Consider the following 13,677-nt stretch of genomic DNA (forward strand, 5'->3'; position numbering starts at 1 on the left):
ATCTGTAGCAGACTTTTAGAATGAGAGATGTGAGATATGGGGTTCATGTAGTTACTGGGAGATCTGAAGTAGGTCTGGTTGGGTTTCTTTTTTTATTTCTTGCTTGTGAGACATGTCTTTCATAGCCTGCCATGCAATTGTGTCATTCTCTTTGCAAAAAGGCAATGGATAGAGATAGGCTTTAGTAGGTTGTGATTCATCCTGCCCTGGAGTAGACATCTCTATCTGGTGAGATGAATCATACCCAGAATATACAGCGGTCTCAAGGCAACTACATCACATGTAGATGTTAGGATGTCAGAATACTAGATGAATCTCCCCAGTAGGTTGCTGGTATGACCAGGAAGTCATGCAGATGAATATAGTTTTTATTGACTAAGTTAGAAAAACTTCACATTTTGTGTCTGTATTAAAAATACATCAAAGACAATCTGTAGAGTGATTGAAGTAACGGAACTTGAATTCAGTTCTACAAAAACCTGTTACTTGTTTCTTTTTAACAGGTAATTATTCTTGGGGCATCTACCCAGGATTGAATTCTGACACTCCAGTAGAAAACAGTCTGCTTCCCAATTCTGTTTATTCTGAGTCTCCACCTGCTGATGGAAAGATGAAAGTAACTGTAGTACAAATAACAATGGCTCTGGGAAGCCTAAAGAATATTTTCACTCCTCTCCTGTTCCGGGGACTTCTGTCTTTTCTCACCTGGTGGATTGCTGCTTGCCTATTTTCTACAAGCCTTTTTGGGCTCTTCTATCACCAGTACCTGACTGTGGCGTGAACAAGTCAACTGACAGAGCAAATGTGAGGTCAAATACTAGATACAAACCCAGGTACCCAAGAGGAGATGAAGAGAAAAGAAAACCATATATGTGAAGAGAAAACATATCATAATTACTTTTAAACACTTCCTTGGTGTTCTCAGGGTGAATAATCTTAAGATGTTTAAAATTTCAACTGGGTTTGTTATTTTTGTTACCCAAATGGTAGGTAACTAATTCAGTTATAGTCCTGGGATTGACTGACATTATTGTCTTGTAGATGTTGGTAAGCATGCTGAAAAGATGTGACCTCTGAGTATCTTGGTTTCCATAAACAGCAAGCCAAACTCAAAAATTTGCTTTTTAAGCATCAACAGTCACTGACTGAACTGCATTCAAAGGGTACTGGACATAGTGATGGTGGCTGCCTATCAATTAAGTCTTGAAACTGAGCCATACAGTGAAAGGAGAGAGAGGGGATTTTAAAAAAAAAAAATTCTGTTGGATAGCTATTGATCACTTTTCTCCTTGGAAAATGAAAAAATCCAACAGGACTAAAGAGATACTGTATATTACAGTAAGGAAAGTTGTATAAAATATAAATTTAACAGGAGTAGATGTATGTACCTGGCAGGTATTGCTGCCTACATATTTTGCAGGAGTGCTTGTGCAGTAAGAAGAGAGTTATAACAAATACATTATTTTAGTCCCTGAAGTCATTTTGAAGTAATGGCCATCTGTATTGGTGCTAGTATTGATCCACAGATTGCATCTGGATCTTTTAAATTTCTTCTTTTGATGTAGTAGATAAATTCCATTGAATTTACAAAAGAATAGAAAATAATTAGTGACACCAGTCAAACATTTCTAAACAAAACAGTTTAATCCTGCTGACTGATGGAGTATGTATATGTGTAACGAACATACAAATATATATTATATATTAAATATATAATATATAAGAAGGTATGAAATATGGAATCTTTAAATTCATCAATGTATCTTACATGGCTGTGGGAAAGGGGTATATGTGTATCTAGTAATTTCAAGATTCCCTTTTGAAATTAAACTAATTTTTTTTTTCTTTTTTTTTAGTTCAGGTGGAAGGGCTATTTGGTTTTTGTGCCTCTTTAGAGGTACTTAGCTATACTGAAGAACTTACACTGTCTTGGAAGAAAAGATCTACTTAAACTGTTAATCTTAAAATTTCTCCTCCGTCAAATCATCCTCTTTTGCCAATTTAATCTGTGCTAACTTGAACGTATAATGATAATTAATATATCTTGGCTTCAGAAATAGGTTTTCTGTATAATAAAACAGCTATGTAATAAGAAAAAGAGCAAAGTACTAACTTTACAGTTTTTGCTTAACTGGAGAGATAGGTTCCAATCATAAAATTATTGACAGTTTTTCAGATGTTTTGTGTATTTGCAAAACAGAAATGGGGATTTCTATGTAATAGCTTTTTTTAAACAATATTACACTTTGCAGAAGTCAGTGGGTTTTTTAACTAATACTAGCTGGTTTTATGTTACTGTTCTTTTTCTCTTGAATTTGTGTACAGCTTTGGCATATAATAAGCATTTATAAATGGAAAAGCTTAACTAAACATTTAATATGTAGCAAACCTACCATATGGGAAAACAAACTCAATGAATGCAGAAAATCAAGATTTTAAGCTGGTGATAAACTATTTTACTGTGTTGAAAACCTTCTAAGTTCTTTATTAGTTTATTAAGTTGTATTTTTGGGGGAAAGATTTATGTACACCAGCCTAGTACCTACTGCATGCATTTGGGATGTCAGAGAACATCTTGCATGACACTACTGGTTTCATTGCAGTATTTCAGTGTGACTGGGGCTGCAAGCTTTGTTGTTTTCACACCAACTTTTTGTAACTAACAAGGATGAAGGCTTAACTGTGAATTGGCTTAAAGGATAATATTTGACCTCATAGTTTCAAATCTCAAAGCATTCCTACAAAGTATCTTTCAGATGAATAATTGAATGACAAAATATGACAAGTCCAACAATACTGGACCCACTTTTGTATTAGTTCAAGATATATCATTACTACAAGATACAACATCACTAATAGAATTATTAAGTCCAGCTTTTAGGTTAGAGTTAAGTGTTCAATGCCAATCTTTTGTTCAGAAAAATAGAACAGTGCAAAACATTTGATTCTGATAGTGAACTTGCCTGATGAAGCTCACTATATAGGAGATGTAACCTGTTGTTACAATCTGAAGGAGTAAATTTTGGATACTTAAGAATATTTCAAACTAATATTAAAAAAGAGTTTCTGCTGATATAGTCATTCTGAAAGCTCATAATCAAAAGTGAACTGCAGTTATATAATAATGCATTCAGCAGAGGTAATAACTGGATCATGTACGTGAAATTCACAAAGCTTTTGCTAAGAGCTTATGCCACCTTACTATTCAGACATCACACTGATCACCATGAAAAATAGGCACCTGGTGTTACAAACATGAGGATCTGTGCTTGTAGCCACTGTGCTATTTCATTGTTCTACAGAATTGAATGCTTGACTTCCTGGTCAGCAGTGAGGGCAAGATGATCTTTCTTTGGATCTATTTAATCCTGTCATGAGTCTGCAAGGCTTATGAAAAACTAAAATATGGCAATAAAAGCCTTTGAAACATATGGTGACAGTGAAACCAGAGGGACCATATTGCTAAGGTTGTGAGCAGTGCTTCCTACAAGTATGTGATACGATCAAAAATGTGTTTTAAAGTAGCAACCATGGTAGTCCTGACTTCATGTGTATTGTGTGAGGTTCAAAGGAAAATCTGCTCACTTCTGTAGTAAGTTCCTTTGAAACAGCAGCTAGCAAATGCTTTTATTGTTTGCTTGGTTTTTTGTTTGTTTCATGGAAACCTTAATGAGCACCTGGCAATGGAGAAAAAGAATCTTGCAGAAATGGAAAAGCAAGTAAAATGTGACTGAAAGGTTGGTAGGTGTTACTCAGGTTTCTAAACATTTTGTCTTGCTTTTTGCCCTCTACTTAGCCAAAAAATTTTAGAATGGTTTGGGTTGGAATAAATCTCAAATGGACAAGTTTCCACCAGACCAGGTTGCTCCAAGCCCTGTCAAACATGGCCTTGAACACCTCCAGAGATGGGCAGCCACAGCTTCTCTGGGTAACTTTTATCTAGTGCCTCACCACCTTCACAGGCAAGAGTCTCCACCTAACACCTCTCCTTTTTTAGTTTAGGACTGTTCCCCCTTGTCTCTGCCTGTGCAAAAAGTCATTCTCCCTCTTTTTTATAATCCCCTTTAAGTACTGGAAGGCACAGTGCGATCTCCCTTAGTTTCTGAGGGATTTTAGAAGGAAAGGTTTTAGAATGACATGTTCCTTTGGCAAACAATCTTTGTTTCTTCTTAAATTAAGATCTCCCTCTTTTAGTGATAGGATTCTGTTGCCAATCTACAGTACTTTCCCTGTGTTTCCTACTCAGAACCAAGTAGGCTAAATTAGTTCAAGATTGTATTTTGACTTCTGTTTAGTTTATCTATTTTTGAAGGATTATTTCATTTAAACAGTTCAAATAACTTCAAATTCCATCTGACACACTAACAAACTTGTTAACATTTGTTTAAAAGCTGCACTTTTATTACGTAGGTCCCTCTAGACATAGGGTTAAGATAGCGATAAATCCAAGTCTTCCAGCAAGTTCAGGGAGGTCCAGAAATAACACTTGGGCTATTTCTGAGCTAAGAGAAGTTGATTAAGAACAGAGGAATACATTATAGAAAGTGTATTCTTACACTTTGTAGTTGACATTCTCAGGCTGTACTTGCCCTCTTTTGATTCCTTCTCAAGCTATAGTTTATGCCAGTTTTTGAGGTTTTGTTAGCTGCAGTCTTTTCCAGAATTCGCTTGCATAAAGGATCCACAGATTAAATAGTAGCATCAGTACAAGAGAACATCCATGTACAGAAGATACTTACAGAAAACTAACTTCTGTTGCAGTCATTCTTCTCCTCATTTGGATCACAAGTACTGCAAGGTGTTTAAACAGAGATATGTTCTTCACTGGATTGTAAAGTCAAATTTGTCTTAAGAACAAAAATGCTACCAAGACATCAACACAACATTTAGGCAGCATAACCTCATGTAGCATAACCTCTATGTAGTGGTTAGCAAGTACAGAAATTTCAGCTAACTTCAAAGAACAATTCAAAGTGCTGTACTTCTTTACAGTAACTACAGCTAAGTGGTAATGGGGATATTGGATATATCACATAGAAAATTGAACACATTTGATCTTAAAGCTGTTGGAAGGCTCTCCAAGGTAAAAGGCTTTTGTATCTTTATTCTCAAATAGCTGTGCTTTCCACAGAGATCATTTTGATCAGTTTTTAAATACTACGCTTCATGCTTTTTCATGTGACACATTTTGCACATTTATTTGTTCAACACAGCCCCTCCCCACTCAGACTTAACCCCACAGATAATTTTGTCACTATAAAGTTCCTAGATAGTTTTAGTTAAGGTTTAAGAATTAAGTGCCCAGACAAAATGGAGACATTGAACAAGAACGAGGCCAAAGAAAACTGTGTGTTCTCTTGGAGAAATCTGTTATGGCTGAGCAAAATCTTAATGGAGGAAGGCAACAGCAGATTACTTGTATTCTAAATCAAATATTAAATGTGAATCTTTACAATTATGCGTAAGACTGTTATTTTCAGCATCTGCAGCCTAAATCCCAGGTGGTAAATAAAGAACAATATTTTGACCTCATAGATACCTACTCTAAAGAGCATCTAGGCAACAGGTGCTTAGAAGCCAGATGTCTGATCTCACTAAGCAGACTGATGCAGATTGGTCTGTCTGTGGTTCAGAGTGATTTTTGTGTAACTCCTTCTTTAGGAAGGCCTGCCATGCTTTGTGACCTGTGAAGTGGATGGCACATCTCATTTGCACTCCTCAGTACTAGACTGAAAGGTTTTCTTCCTCTAGATGAGGTCATGAAGCCAACATGTCATTTCCAGGCTGCTTTTACTGACATCAGTATATGCTGCACTTAACTTTTTCCAGTCTCTCACTGTGGACTGCCAGGAGAGTAATACAGCACTGGATGTTGTTTTGCATGCCAGTGTATATGTATTTTTATACCTTTGATTTCAATGGTGTTTTTAATGGAAATTATTTTTAATCGTAATACCATGGATCATATTTTCGTTTTTTAAATTAATATAGGTGCCTGCAACTAGAAGTCAAAAACTTCTACACTATTTTTAAAAAAAAAATTGGTATTCAGGCTGAAGTATTAACAGGTATGCAGTTTTATATCAAAGTCCAAAATCAACCTGTAAATACCAGATTTTTTCCATGTAATTACACATCAGTCAAGAAGCCTTAGAATTTGTACTTGCAGCATTTTTTCTCAACAACATACTATCCATGCAACCCTGCTATCTATAAAATACCCATCTCAAAAGAGCTTTGAATAGCTTTTTAGAAACTCTTTAGTTTTAGTCTTTTATTATGCTGCAACATATTAAGATCTGGCTTACAATTCCTGTGCTTAAAGTCAACCTTATTCTCTCTTCCTCTGCTCATAGTAACTCCTGTATGTGTTCTAAGCTTCCAGAATGCATATTCACAGTACTTTCAAGAAAAACATAGGACGAAGAAAAAGGCACCAAAAAATTGTATTTCATAACTACAGTTCATACCCATGTCACGATGTGCCAAGAGTTTTTATTTTTTCCCCCATCTTTGGTCATTCCTTTGTTCCATTGTTAACATATGTAAGGTTTTTTAGAAGAAATACACATGGAAAAATATTCTGTCTAGAAAGCTGCCTAATGTTTCAGTCTTCCCATTTATGTAAGCAAATATTAATCCAAAGACACTATTAAATAATTTCAGACTAAAATTTCTCATAAGGCAGACATGTTACAAACTGCACAGGGAACATCTTTCAAGTTGTAAATATTTTACTTTAAATCTTCTACTTGTCTCTTTGTTTCTGGGAACACACAAATTCCGTGTTGTTCTTCAATTAATAAGGTTTTTTTGTTGTTTTTTTGTTTGTCTTTAAGTGAAAAGTACCTAATACTTGCTACTCTAGAAAAAAGACCTACGGCAAAAAGACTCTCTCCCTTCATTTCAGTATTTGCCTAGTGGGAAAGACTGATGTTATATATGTAAATTCTAGCTTCCTCATACTGCTACAATACTGTTAAAATATGAATTTTATAGTTACAGCTTTACCAAGACTGTCATGCTTCACAGTGAGGATGGTGTCAAGTGGTGTTTGCATTATATGGATCTGGTGTTGCATTGCCTGCTGTTTAAAAACAGATTGGCTCCTATGCTTTTAAAAAACTTCATCAAGATCTCTGATCAGAAGAGCATGGCACAAGTTGAAAAAGTTCACTTTTGAGGGGATTTTTTGGTTGTTTTGGGGATTTTTTTAGTGCTGTGGATAATACTTGGGTACAACTACTACAGCTAATAAACAGCCTCCAGTAATACTGCATTACTTTTGTACACTGTGAAGTGCCTAATCATGGGTGATTCTGGTATCCCTTGAAATGGGGTTTGCTATGAAATTATTTTTTTCATACAGTTTTTGGCTTATGTAATGTCCATGTGTGGTTTTGTGTTATTATGTATTGGAGACAAATAAGATTTTAAAGAAATTCCTCTTATTTAAATGGTAATCTAACGACTTGGCCCATATCAGACTGATACTTGAACACCCCTAATTTAAATTAGCACCACTCCCTCTGCCTCCTGCCACCTCTGCATTGTTTTCTTTATGACTGAGGGTAAGTATTTACAAGATTTGGAATGGATTTACTGACAAAGTTTTGTAGTGACACCTGGGTGTTAATTACACCCCAGTCATGCAGGCACATGGGTGACTTCAGCCAGGTAAGTCGTTCTGCTTGGGCTCAGAAAGGCAGCACTGAAGGTCACTGAATCCTTACGGATTTGGAGCACAAACAGTACCAAATGTGACACGGCTGACTAACACCAAGCTTCAAAAAGTTACACCTTGTAGAATTTTGTGGCAGTCTGTTAAAGTATTCAATAGTGAAACCACCCTTACTTTAAAACTGCTTGCCCACCTTCAGAAATGCAAGAGCTGAAGGTAGAACTGAAGGTAGAACTTGACTGGTTCAGCAAGGAAGTTAAAAGTGAGGAAACAACAGGCTTCTGCTCCTGAGTTAATTATACACTCTGCTTGTGAAGTGCTTGTAAGTTGAGATGGTGTTGCTGATTCAAATCTACCAAAGGAAGCCTTCTGAGGAAGGCCTGTCACAGCACATTGAGCTTTTAGCTCTAAAAAGTGGCTATATAAATCTGTACTGTATATAGTACACTGTTTGGGAAAACCTGGTACAGTAAGCCTGCTAAATATTTCCTTACATTAATTGTAAATTACGTTACGTTTTTTACTGTAGAGCATTTAAGAAAGTGGTTTTGCCTTGCTCAGGCAGCATTTTATATTAATGTGAAAATAGTAAGAATTGGTTTGTCATTTAAATGCCTACATTTCTTTAACAACAGTAAATTTCACAAAATTGAAGCAAGGTTATACTTTCTTGTTCCCTGTTCATTTCATTGAAAATGTTACAGTTTAACTCTGCTTTTATAATGCACACATTATTAAAATGAAATTTTTACCTATTAGTTTCTCATGGTAATACCACAGCAAATCTAAGAGAAACTGTGATACCTGCTGATTTTCAAGTGACCCCATTAACTTGCTTGCCTTTGTAAAGCGTTAACCCATGTTGGACATATAATGTCTACTGCAGTGATGATGTTCCTATAGTATTTTAGCATCCGTACATGTACTCTGCATGCCTTGCACTTGTGCACTGTAAAGGATAGACTGTTTTACAGTACTTTAGGTTTAAAAAACCCCTTCCATTATTTTATATAGTATTTCCCATATCCAAAATAGGACACTTTCTAAAGCCAAAGATCAATAAATGTTTATTGTCTACCAGTGTGATTTTTCTTCCTACTTTGTGTGATATATACTACTTTTCATCAACTTGCAAAATTTCCAAAGAGCAAGTAATAACCAGTCTTCCTACCAGTTTTTCTACTAGTTTAAATTGCTTACTTCTTTTAGAAATAATTGAGTTGACATTTATTCCCTCCTTCTTTTCGGTGCAGCAGAATAAATAATTTTTAAGTATAAATGCAGATAGCATCTTATTCATGTGAACGGCAGTTTAACCACAAAGAACCATTAGAGATTTCATATGAGTGTTTTAATTTTTGTGTATTTCACTATTTAAATTTTTGAACCATTTCTAGAGAAAGATTGTACACCATGGTAAGTGGAGGAAATTCTGAGTTTTACACCCAGAGGATTTGTCACCCTTCCTAGTCAGAAATCACTTAGAAAAGGGTTGTGTTTGTTTCTTATAAAAGGCAATGTGCTAAAAAAGGATTACATCGTCTCTCCTATTTGTTTCAGCCTAGCAGCACTAAGAAGGAGTATACTTAATAACATCTTGTAACCATCTTGAATTTGATTTTTGGAATATTAGCTTTGGTTACACATGCAGTTTCTTTCCACGTGTGCAACAGTGCAGGTGAATGATGCCAAAATTGCCCAAATAGTTCCACAGCTAAAAAAACCAAAAAAACCCACCTTGAGCAAACATCCTTCTTTAGCTTAAACCCAAAGTAGTACCAAAGACCCCTTCAGCAATAGCCATCAGTTGTGTTGCAGAAGCAAAGTGTGGCATGGTGCTGAGAGGAGCCAGTCTTGACATTTGGGTTGGGGATTTGAAAGTCTACAAGGCATGTGAGCTGTGGGACCCCTTCCTGAAAGTGTAACAAAGGTAAAGTGATGGTTTAGAAAAAAGAAAGGAACTATGGTGGGAGATCAGCTTGTTTCAGGCAGCTTAGCCTTCTGCTTTCTCCGTGCAGCCTAAAGCTTCAAGCTGCCTTTAGAATCCACATTCCCTGGGACTTCGCAGTTTAGGCAAAAATACAAGTGAAAGCCTTGGCAGAAAGCTTCTGGAATAAAAGCAAGCCTTGGATTGCAGGGGTCGTATGAAATCTTGCTTTTGAATCCACCAAGTCCACACTGTGTAACTCAAAGGATTTAAAAGGTCTTCAGCTGATCTCTGCTGTCATGTGCAAACATGCATGATTCAGTGCAGTTCCATAAGGAGTACTCAATTTTTTGAAATGTTTATTTCAGCTGAGTATGTGCTGTGGGAGAGGAAACCCTGGAAGTATTCTCTAGACAAGAAGGTAAGCATCTGGTACCTGTCCTGGTGTGTCTGGTGTAGGTAAGGCTGAGAAAATGTTGAAGATGTTGCTGGTTTGATTTGGATTTTATGATAAATTTTCAAAGAATATGCAACACAGTTATTACTGCTTGCCTCCTTAATAGGCTATTACCAAGTGGACCTTGAAGTGGTTCAGAAAAATCACTCTTTTAGAGGAATTTTCATATTCCATCTAAATTCATATGAAAAGAAAGTAGATTTTTGTACTTACCCTGGAGCTGAGATGAGAATTTTGCTTTCCAGGGGGTGCAGCACTGATGAGTCTGAGGGAAGGTCAGCTTTTCAGTTCATTAAATGGGAGCATGACATGTCTCTCTTTAAAGCAGACAGGAAAATAAACAACCTTTTTCTCTGAATTCTGAGCTTTACAAGCTACTTTCAATGGTTCTGGATAACAAACCCCTGACACATTTCTTTAACATGTCAAATTTTAAAGCAGCTTTTCAACAAATATAAAATTTGTATGATTTCCCAAAGCAGTCATTTATATAGATATATAGTGTATACTGTGTAGAATTTGTACATTGTCAGAAATTAAAAGAATCCAGGCTCTTAGTTGGAGTTAGGTTCGTCTTCAAGCATCAGCAGTGTCCATTTGCTTCCCATTCATTTGGCTTATACTGTGAATAGGACAAACCTCCAAGTTTTGGTCGTATAACCTGTTTTCTTTGAGTGAACACATATTTTGGTATCAGCCTGACAAGAATAAAATAGAAAAATCTTCAGCCCAAACATTGTATCTTTTCTGGATTGCCATTTCCTCTTCATGGACTGGGATTAAGCTGATGCTGTCATTTCACAGACAGCTGAGCTCACAGAGTTGGGAAAGGGGAAATGGAAAGGGACATCAGCTGAGTTGTGTATCAAGGAATATGGGCTGCAATTTACTAAATGAAAGTAGTTGTTCTGGACAGGGATTTGTTTTCCACAGGAAAGGACAATGTGATTATCTGTAATTTCAATGCACACTGCAAGACATCATCGTCCATATGAAGAATGAGTTTCACATTAAAAAACAAAATGGCCAAGCTGGAGATGATACTGTGTGCTGCAGAACAAGTTGGACTAATGCCATAAAACTGCAGGGTGAGGTGGTGTGTATTGCTTTTCATATGAAAACTCGGGCACCAGGGACCAGCAGCTAAACCACTGTTTAATCAATTTTTACTAGTATTGGAATTTTGGAACTTTCGGATTGGCATAGCTGTGGCTGGTTTGCCACATCAAAGGCACTAATGTAACTTCTTTAACACAGACTGTGTGTCATCATTTGTTCATAATGCATTGCATTTAATGCTTTCAAAAAGTTTTAGTGGTAAAAGATTTTAAAATTTTTCTGACATCTAGTAAAAAGGTAATATAAATTTGAAAATAAACATAAAGGAAGGTAATACAAATGTTTTGCTCTGTCTAAAGACAATGATATCTTAAAAGGCAAACTTTCTATGGAAATTAGTTTTCTAAATGCTGCTGAGTTTAACTCCATTAAGCAGTTTTTAGCTGAGGAGTGTTTTCAGTGGAGCAACCTCCAAAGGTGCCAGCTTGTGTCCTCTCATGGACACAGTAGGCCAGGCAGCCCAGGCACATGCTTACCATTTCTCTTTGCATCCCATACCCTTGTTATCCTCCCCAACAAAGAGGGCCACCAGGCACTAACGTTCCCACATTAATCTGTAATTACAGTTTTACAAAACTATTACTCACCCTGTATATTCATACAAAACAGTACTGTGTTACTAGTCTTTTCATGCCACCCATTATGCTACCCCCCAAGATAACCTCTAAGATAAGTGCTAATTAGGCAGCTTTACTAAAACAAATCACAATTACCTTTACTTGTTTTGCAACAGCTTTGCAGCTCAGATTCTTACCTAGGTATTTGATATTCTCCTTTTAGGCAGTACTAATTGCAAAACAATACTTTCCTTTTTTGTATGTATATGTGTTTTCATTTTTATCAAATCTAGCACTTAGCACTTTGTTGTGATTATTTTTTTAAAAAAATACTAATATTAGACCATTTCTCCAATGCATCAAAGTTACTTCAATTCAAACTAGTTTTAACTTGGGTCTATTAGACTTCATTGTTTCCTACAGAAACATACTAGGATCTTACAGTCACAGAATAGTTTGGGCTAAAATGGACCTTTAAGGGTCATCTAGTCCAGCCCTCAAGTTCTTAAGGAAAATACTGAAATGTGTTGCCATCAGAGAAGTGCATGCACACATGCACTATACGTAAATTTACATATATGTATTTTTATATGTAACCACCAACTTCATGGTAGCCACTGACTTTCCTCAAGCATTCCTGATTATATCTATACATCTAATTTGTCTCAATATTCCCTAGTCTTTTTTCCTGTATTCTGGGCTGCCATTTTGAGAAATACACAAGAGTATTCCAGCTGATGCCTTTTCCTGGTCTTAAAAAATTAAGAGCCAGACACAGTTAACAGATAACATTTTTTTACCTTGGTATTTTAATAAGGATCCTTATTAGTGTACCACTTGGCCAAGGTGGGATGCGCTGCAATGCACAGACACAATCTGTATAGATCACCTGTAGAATTTACAGACCTTACAAATTAGCATATGTAACTAAGATGTCCCAGTGGGAGGCCTGGATGAATGGTGTGATATTCCCCCATCAGTGGAATTCCCCCCTATATGGGCCAAATCTGTAGTTTACAGGACATGTTCTAGCAAGGACCTTGGTTTCCCAAGATAGTGTAGTGTTTTCTGGCCTCCTGCTATGAGGCCTTTAGGATGTTTGGTCTCTTGACCTAACAGGAAACTAGGGCTATGCTAAATTATCAGACTTAAAGTATTACAAATATTCATAATAAGAATACTGAGGATACATAAAAATTATATAGAAGAAATGGCAAAAAATCATCGTGGCATCACAGCAGCTTATTTGTTTAATTTCCACCTTAAATGACAACTGTAAATTTTCCTTTTTATTTCTGTTGTCTCTTAGACATTCTCAACTTTCTTGGCTTTTTCCCTGTCTCCCTTTTGTAGATTTTTTTTATGCTTCCTCTTTTTTGTGTGCTGTTAGTCTGGTTTTGTTCTGAGTTTGGTTATAAAAGAAATCCAGCTTTCTTCTTGCTCTGATTCTCTCCTTCCATGTTACTATTTCTTCTATCTGCTGTAATTTATCACCTCTCTTCACTCCACTAAGAAAGTCACTTTTCTTAGACATTTTTGAGAAAGAGCTGTTGCAAGGTTTAAAACATGCCTAAGTCACCCCACAGCATGAATTTGTCATTTTGGGGAACTATAAAGTCAAGGTTTGCTGCCTTTTGTAAACACCTCTGATCTCTGGCAGCTCCGTAAGTTCCTGATGTTTGCATCTATATAAAACACAGTTATTCTAAACCCACTGAAAAAGGATTTTTGTTACACAGTTAATAGTTACCTTCAGTCATGCTTTACCATTTTATTACCAGATTTTGATTAACACAATGCTTTCAATCTGTGTTCTCTTTACTTGCTAATCAACACAAAAAGCTTGTAGATGTTTTCTCTCCACTGCAGAGCTGTATCAAGGAAGGCAGCATTTGCCAAGAAGGCCATATCTGTGATGCACATTAAATAGAGATAA

At 36.3% G+C, this 13,677-nt stretch overlaps 1 protein-coding gene across 3 annotated transcripts in view; it reads left to right on the forward strand.

Moving 5' to 3' along the window:
* The window catches only part of TMEM161B (transmembrane protein 161B), a 40,126-nt gene extending 31,141 nt beyond the window's left edge, over positions 1–8,985 (forward strand). For all 3 annotated transcript variants that reach the window (XM_058864943.1, XM_058864944.1, XM_058864942.1), the window contains one exon: positions 504–8,985. In XM_058864943.1, coding sequence (XP_058720926.1) covers positions 504–781 — 278 coding nt within the window. In that variant the 3' untranslated portion in view covers positions 782–8,985. The remainder of the gene's footprint in view (positions 1–503) is intronic.
* Positions 8,986–13,677: the final 4,692 nt, after the last annotated feature.

This window comes from Poecile atricapillus, chromosome Z (assembly GCF_030490865.1).
Source record: "Poecile atricapillus isolate bPoeAtr1 chromosome Z, bPoeAtr1.hap1, whole genome shotgun sequence".
NCBI lineage: Eukaryota > Metazoa > Chordata > Aves > Passeriformes > Paridae > Poecile > Poecile atricapillus.